Raw genomic sequence first — 8,028 nt, 5'->3', positions numbered from 1 at the left:
CTGCTGCTTCTGCTCACCTTCCTACACACGTGGCCCCAAGCGTGATGGAACACAGACCTGACGCTGTCACTTCCCCCCTTGAAACCCTCCCATGGTTCCCCATGGCTGCCCAATGCCCCCACTCCTGGCCTGGCATTTGAGCCCCTTCTTTGCCTGGCCTCACCCTTCCTTCCATGACTTTAACTTTCCTGCTCCAAGTTCTTTGTGGTTTCTTGAAGCAGTGTGTATGTGGGTGTGTCCATGCACACACGTGTTCATCCAAAGTTTTGTGTATGCTGTTCCTCTTGCCTGAAAAGCCCTTCCTTACCAAGTCCTCGTTTCCCTCCTCACCCAGGAAGATCAGGCAAACATGCCAGCTCCTGGGAAGGCCTGGGCCCCCCGACCCCCAGACAGGCTGTGTCTGTCATCCTATGTCTGTGTCTACACGGACATACCTATCAGCACCCCAGGATTCCTGCAAGTTGTTTCCTTTTGCGCTCTCCCTGCACAGACAGCTGGGGGCTGGATCTGGTTCACCTCTGCGCCCTGGGCCCAGGCCGGCAGGACAGCTCATTGAGAGAATAATGGTCTACATCTGCCCGCAGACAGACAGAGGCAGAGGGCAGGGGTGAGCAAGACACGCAGAGGTGGGGAGCAGGGCGGGCCCACACAGACGGGAAATCAGGGCCCCTGTGAGGCAGAGGTGGCCGCTAAGGGCTGACTCACCTGGCTCTTGTCCACAGCCTCCTGGACCACCCAGCTTGCACAGCCCGCGTGGCAGGGTGTGATGTATTCCACACGAGTGCTGGGGTCGCAGACGGGGTTAAAGTTGTCCGAGGAACAGGAGCAGGACTCTGAGCAGCCCGAGAATGGCCTGCTGGGACGGAAGTTCGGCAAGGATTGGCCTGGCTCGCCTCCCTCAGGCCACGAACTGGGGCCTGTGCCCACTAGCCTGACTCCCCAGCCCTGAGAGCACTGGCTGGGGCTCTCGTTGTCAGGGCTGCCTAGGCCAGTGCTACATGGTGGCGAGCTCCTGGTGATGCAGGCATGCGAGTAGAAAGATGGCCGGCAGCTCTAGTGGCCTCCTGATGGGACGAGTGTGGAGTAGACCAGAGGCCTCTGAGCCCCTTGAAGTCCCCAGACCCTGTGAGTGTTTAAGTCCTTCTGTAAACGTCTCTCCACCTCAGGAACCCTTCTGTAGAGAATGCAGAACAAACCCCCTCTCCACTCCTGATTCAGTGTCAGGTGAACATGTCTTTCCTCCAATAAGCTGGACTTTCCTATCTCAGGAAGTTAGAGCCATGAATGTGGGGCCCAGTCCGGAGGCTGCCCACTGTGGGACCTCCAGCCTGTTCCTGCCTCTGTCTGCAGTTAGGCCCAGCTCCCTCCCACTACGGCCACAGTGCAGTCTCACAGCCTTTCTGCTCACTCTCACTGCCCTGGTCCCTATGTCCAGGACTCATCCTGGTTCCACCTGCCTCCCTCCCAAGGGCCTGCTCCTGAACCCCAGGGGTGTCCTTGCTCCATTTGGCCAGGGCAAAGTGGGGGCGGACAGGGACAGGTCAGAGAGAAGCTGAGTCCCGGGGATGAGTTACCATGGCAGGGGCCGAGACTATAACCTGGCTTTACTAGCAGGGAATTCAGCCAACTGCCAGGGAGACAGAGGCCCGGAGAGGCTTGTGCCTTGCTCAGGGTGACTCGGGGTCCAGGCTGTAGAGGAGGAGACCAGAGGGGGAAGCTGGAGGACTCCCTCTTGGTGGGTGTGAGGCAGAAGCCCCAACCTGGCATATGTAGTGGAAGCCCAATTCCACCAAGTAGAGGCTTAGCAGGAGCAGGGGCCTTGGGAGCCGGTCAGCTGAGATGGCCTGAGAAGGGCTGGGGCCAGGCTGGGGCTCAGGGCAAAGGTGAGCTCCTCTCCCTCCCCAGGGTGGGGGCCTCGTGCGAGTAAGGAGGATGAGGAGGGAGATCACCTCCCCTCTGCTCCCTTGCCTGACAGCCACTCCTGTGTCTGACGTGGCTTTGTTGTCTCCTGCGTCGTCCCCCTTGTCTGAGCGGAAGGGCCAACAGGAAGCTGCATCAAGAGACTCCACCTGAGGGACTCTGCCCAGAACCCTCTGCCAGCAGTGGGAAGGCTGAGCAGCTGAGAGCTGGGGGGCTCTTCCTTGGCCCCTCCTCTCTCACTGAGCGCCTGGGCTGGCTATGTCTATGGGGAGAGTCCTGGCTCCGGGCTCTGCCCTGTCCCAACTGGGGGGGCGACTTTACTCCCTGACCCTCACTCTACCCGTCAGTAAAATAGGACAAGGCTAGGCCCTATCTCACCGAGATCCCTTGGGTGCCCAGTGAGCCGTGACTGTGGAGTGCTGGCTGTGGTGATGGGCCTATGGGGGAGCCTGGCTATTGATGGTGGCCTGCATCATGACTCGTGCAGGCTCCCCAACTTGCTCAGTTGCTCCCTAAGGGTTCCTTTGGTGGATCCAAATCCAGAGCTCTGTGAGTGAACTGCAAGAATGTAGTGTGGACACAGGTAGGACGAGATGTCAAAGGCAAGGTGTAAGAGGGAGAGGAAAAGTGAAACAGGATGTGTGGGGGCTGATATTTCCACTTACTATTTTAAAAAATTGTGGTAAAATATCCATCCAGGCGTGTGTGTGTGTGTCTGTGTATGTGTGTGTGTGCATGTGTGTAATTGCTAGAAGGCATGTGCACTCACCAGAGTGACAGAGAGAGGGAGAAATCACCCCCCAATGGGGTGTGGCCACACCACAATCCCTTCTCCATTTCCACAGGGATTTGGGCCATACATACCCAATGTGTTTTTCAAGCCACTGGGGCTGGAATTCGAACCATGGTTGGCTATGTGGGATCCAACTCCCTTAACCACCACACCAACGGGTTGGCCCATTCTTGTAGTTTGTACTCTAAAAATAATTTGACTCCAAAAATCACTGAACAGACCTGACTCTCTCCTTGAGGGCACGGCTGAAGCTGCCCGGGTGCCTGGCACAGGGCCCGCATAGGCAGGCCTGCTCTAGGAAGTGGGGAAGCCTTGCTAGGAAGAGGAGAAAGGCCAGGGATGTCAGGGTGAGGAGGCAGGAAGGGGAGGAGGGAGAGGTCCATGGCGGGGAACCTAGGGCAGACAGGGAAGGGCTGCGAACTCTTAGCCTTGAGCTAGGTCTCCACAGTGGGAGTTCCAGATGAAAAGGCTGGTACCTGGACAGAGCAGTAGATGCCAAGGGAGAGGTGGGAACAGAGGAAGTTGGGGAATTCTAGCAGGAGGTTGGGCCAACCTGAGCCTGGAGCAGTTTCCAGGAAAATGAAGTCATTCTGGAGAAGAGCATGAATGTCACTTCCAACATCCTCTCCAAGAAGGTTCCCACGGGGAAAGGGCAAGCATGTGTGTGCGTGTGTGCAGGTTGGGGGAGGAGTGGGAGGGAGATAGCATCAGCAGCCTTCCTCCCGGGGGCTAGAGGCAGGTGCTGCCTCAAAGATATGGGCAAGATTTCCTCACAGATATGGGCAGGGTCATTGAGCAACAGAACACTAGCCCCCAGGCTCCAGGAAACAAGAACTCCGAGGGCTCCAGTCCCACCTCCTCCCAGTGCCCAAGTCCTCTCTGCAGCCTCCAGTGGGGGCCACCCAGCTTACCCCCTCTTGCACCATGCCCTTAGGAGAGCTTACTCCTTTCTGGACAGGCCTCTCTCCTCCCTCCCATGACGTGGCCTCCACCCACCCCTGTTGGACCCATAGGGCTCAGTCCCTCTGGAGGTGCCATCCTACAGGGGGCTTGGTCCAGTCTCAGCTGTTACTCTTCCCCAGGCCTGAGCTTCCCTGCCTTCGTGTTCCATCCACGTCCCTTCTAGCAGCTCTGTCACTGGGGCTGCCTTCAGAGAGAATGTCCACTGATGGTGGCCAAGCCAAGGCAGGGACTTGAATAAAGGGCCTTCAGGCAGAGGTGGGGCTCAGTGCTACAGGGAAGGGAGATTTGAGGCAGGTGGTGCCCACTGAGCTGGCTTTGCCGGGGCCCGTCCCCTCCCGTCATGCTCATGCACACACTCACGTGGGCTGGTGGGCGATGCCTACAATCTGGTGGGTAGGGCAGCCGATGAAGAAGAGGGGCAGGCTGAGAATTAGGGTGAACAGTGCCCCCAGCAGGCAGAGGATGCCACAGCGCAGGGGACCAAGGTGGAGACGCTTGACCAGGATGCCCCCAACCAAGATGCCCATGATGGCCGAGGGGACGGAGAGGCTGCCAATGAGCAGGTTGGCGAAGGAAGCAGTGACGGAGAACTGGCGCTCCAAGAACTTGGGCAGGAAGGTGGCCATGCCTGCCACCATGGACGACATGCAGACCTGGGACAGGACCACCAGCAGGAAGATGGGGTGGCGCAGGGTCCGTAGCAGCACCCTGGGGAAGACTGTGGGACAAGTGGGGAGGTCAGAGTGGCAGGCCAGCCTCGCAACCCCATGTGTCCCCACTTGCCCTGGTCAATCAAGCTGTTCCATCCTATTCTGCTCCGTTCCATTCCATTTTACTTCTCCCACCCCATCCCATTTCATGTAATTCTCTTGACTCAATTCTAGCCCATTACATTGGACTCCTTTCCACGTAATTCTAGTCCACTTTTGAAATTCTGGTTCATTCTGTCCCACTTTTATTCAATGTATTTCAGTTCTATTGATCCCATCCTATCTGATACTATTTCTTTCAACCCATCCCATTTCTTCTTTTCCTATTCTACTTATTCATCCCCTTCTCCCACTCAGCCCTTTCCATCCTGTCCGAATATAGCTCTTCCCGGGCAGCTCAGACCTCCATCATCCTCTGCATCCCCGAGGCCTGTACCCCCACGCCTCACCTCCTCAGCCCGTTTGTTTTTCTCCATAGCACTTTACTCAACGTCCTGCACGTTTTACTCAGTTAACTGTTTTATTGTCAGAATGGAAGCTTTCTTTAGACCTGGGGTTTCATCTATTGTGTTCATTGCTTAATCTCCAGCCTGGGACATAGTGGGCCCTCAATGCATATTTGTGGAATGGAGGAAAGATTGAATGAAGGAAGATACCAAGATGTGATCAAATATCAAAAATGTCTGGGGCAGAATCTAAGACTTGCAGAGAAGGTGAACCCTGGGCAGGTTGGTACTGGAAGGCTGCCTGGAAGGAGAACCCTGCTGGGACCTAAAGATAAGGGGAACTAGAAAGGCAAGGAGGAAAAGGAACCCTCAGTGGTGGCATGACAGGACCCAAGCTTTGGAGACAGGAGTGGAGGTGACTGCTCTGGCCCTGATGACCATGCAATGCCCTGCGAGTTCCTTAGATGGTCTTGTTCACGGGCTGCCCTCATTACAGGTCTGCTAACTGGAAGGGCACAGGAGGGTGGGTAAGTCCATCCCCTCCACCTTCCGTGCCTGTAACAGTAGAGCAGCCCGGGTAATATCCAAGAGCACTTTCTGTTCTGACAAAAGGTAGAGACGTTTCTGCCTGCCGTGGGCAAGACCTCCATTAGACACAGGGGTGGGGCAGACGAGGAAAAGCCTCTCAAGGAAGAGGCCTTTCAAACGACTCATCAGGCCGTGGGGATCTTCTGGCCAAACTTGGAGGTTCCTTCTCTTCCTGCAGTAGCTGGCCCAGGGCCCTTGTCATGAGAGAAGATGTTTATCTGTCCTCAGACATGGCCAAGCCAGCTGGTTCTCTAGCCCCCTGGGCTAGGCCAGAAACTGTTTCCTTGGGAGCCAAAAAATGAGACAAATAGTCTGGGCAGGGTAAGGAGGGCTGGGACTGTGGAATTCCCCCTCTCTCATGTCCCAGACCTGCCTCTTGTCCCTAGTCCCTTGCCACACAGGCAGTGCCTTCAGCCAGCACTGGGAGAGGGGGCGCGTGATGCTGGCCCTCACCCCAGCGGGCTGCTCTAGCCTCCCTCCCTTGGTGAGCTGCCCTGGCCAGGGTATCTGATGCACTGCAGGGGCCATGGAATTTCAATCTGGCTTGGTCCAAGATTTAGAGGTGTCCTCACTACACAGGGCCCCAGAGAGGGACAGGGACTTACCCAAGAGTTTCCAGGGGTCTCTTGACTCATACAAAGGCCACCCCTTTCTGTCCTTCCCCTACCCTATTCCTGTGCCTCTGGCTGCCCGACTTCGGGGGCTCGTCTCACTGACATTTCCGTCCCATCCTCCTGTACTAATCACGGCGGTGCATTTTGTGTCCACCCTCCTTCTCTCCTCTGTATCCACAGCCTGTTTCCAGAACATGTGGGAAATTCCTGGAGTGCAGGGCTCTGCCTTTCACTTAGGGCTACCTGAAGTGACTCCCAAGGCCCATCTCAGCTCAGAGGCAGGTCTTCCCCATCAGAATGGGCTTCCTTCATCCAGCCCAACATCTCCTCGTCAGCAAGCCAGAGTTTCCCTCACTCAGTGACAATGTCTCCTCTATCAGTTGGGGCCTCACCCAGCTCAGAGGGCCTGTATAGGACAGTTCCTGTCCCAGGGGTTGTTTCCTCCCATTAGCCTAGGGTCTTTCTAACTCAAAGACGATCTCTTCTATTACACAGGAACCTCCGGTTCAGGGACTATGCCTCCCCTATCTAACAGGGGCCTTTCCTAGCCCAGGGACTATCTTCCCCGAAGAGATTAGAGCCCCTCCAGCTAAAGGACCATGGTTTTTCTTCCTTCTGCCTCCCCCATGGCCCCTGGTAGTCAAGGCTAAGCCCTAAGGCCAGAATGACCTCTCTTAACTCAGCAGAAACCCAGAAGCCAGGTTGGCTAACAAGCCCCAGCACCTGTGGCTGGCCCTGCCTTGGTCTACTCCAGGCTCATATAAAAGCTGAAAGCACCAGACAACCTGGCCTCGAAGACCTTCTCTAGGAGCCAGTTTCAGCAACTGGCCCAGCTTCTCTCTGGTCAGGAGCCAAAGCATGATTAATAAGCTCTTCCATGGTGCAGTGTGCTAGGGCCTCCTAGCAGCTGGAGTAACCCAGGGTTAGGGAGTCCAGGCTCTGCCTCTAGACTCAGCCCTATGCATGGAGTCTAGGCTCTCCCTTACTCTGGGAATGCTGAGAACCAGGGGCTAGATTACTGATACCCTCTTCTCTCTCTCTCTCTTTTTTTTTTTTTTTTGAGTGGTTTTTCTTTTCGGGCCCAGTGGATGCTTTCTCATTCTCCCCCCCCCTCGCTTTTTTTTTTTTTTTTGAGAGGTTTTTGCTCTAGGGTGCGTGCGCTCTCCAGAAAGACAGAGAGAGACATGGAGAGAGAAAGCGAGAAATCACCCCCCTTGGGCACACACGCACACGCACACGCACCCAGCATGAGTTTAAGCCACCGGGTCCGGGACGCGAACTGCGGTCGACTACGTGGGAGTCCAGCGACATAGCCATTATGCTAACTGCTGGTTCCCTAGATCACTGATATCCTAAGATCAAGTCTTACAAAGTCCTTTCCAAGAATTGAGACTAATTCTTTCCTGTCGCAAAAGTCTTCAGTGAGGGAATAAACAACCCCTGTGGCTATCACCCCCCTAAACCACAGGTAGCTCATCTCACCAGCCTAGGACATAGAATATTATCAGTAGGGTAGGAGTAATCATCGGAAGAATTGCACCTTACATAAACACAGTTTTTTAAATGGCATACAGAGGCTTTCCATTTATCTTCCCATTTGAGTTTCATAACAGTCCTTGAGAAAGGTCAAGCAGGGATTATTGGCCCAGGCTTTCAGATGAGGAAACTCAGGTTAGAAAAGGAAAGTAACTTCTGTAAGATTGTAGCCTGACCAGTGTCAGGAGCAGAACTCAAACCCAGGCCTTCTGATGTGCCTCGGGTTTTCTTTCTTCTTTTTTTTTTTTTGGAGAGGTTTTTGCTATAGGGCACGTGCGCCCCCCAGAAAGACAGAGAGGTAAAGTGAGAAATCAGCCCCCTGAGGGGATGAACACACCACAATCCCTTTTCCTCTTAGGATTTTGGGCATGCACACACAGGCGTCTGGCATGTTTTTCAAGCCACCGGGTCTAGGACTCAAACCAGGAGTCAGCCATATTGGAGTACAACACCTTAAT

At 55.1% G+C, this 8,028-nt stretch overlaps 1 protein-coding gene across 5 annotated transcripts in view; it reads right to left on the bottom strand.

The window, feature by feature from the left end:
* SLCO2B1 (solute carrier organic anion transporter family member 2B1) overlaps positions 1-8,028 on the bottom strand; it is a 56,698-nt gene that overhangs the window by 8,154 nt on the left and 40,516 nt on the right. For 4 of the 5 annotated variants that reach the window (XR_003550385.1, XM_027774186.1, XM_027774194.1 and 1 more), the window contains exons 9-10: positions 4,037-4,394; positions 706-856 (exon numbers count right to left, since the gene is read on the bottom strand). Coding sequence is in view for 4 of the 5 variants with exons in the window: in XM_027774186.1 (XP_027629987.1) it covers positions 706-856; positions 4,037-4,394 (509 nt within the window). In the remaining variant the exon portion in view is untranslated. The remainder of the gene's footprint in view (positions 1-705; positions 857-4,036; positions 4,395-8,028) is intronic. The other variant, XM_014590617.2, reaches the window with a different exon arrangement.

Source organism: Tupaia chinensis, unplaced genomic scaffold, assembly GCF_000334495.1.
Source record: "Tupaia chinensis unplaced genomic scaffold, TupChi_1.0 Scaffold000047_1, whole genome shotgun sequence".
Lineage (NCBI taxonomy): Eukaryota > Metazoa > Chordata > Mammalia > Scandentia > Tupaiidae > Tupaia > Tupaia belangeri.
The sequence above is the reverse complement of the archived record's forward strand: the minus strand, read 5'-3'. Positions and strand labels throughout refer to the sequence as shown.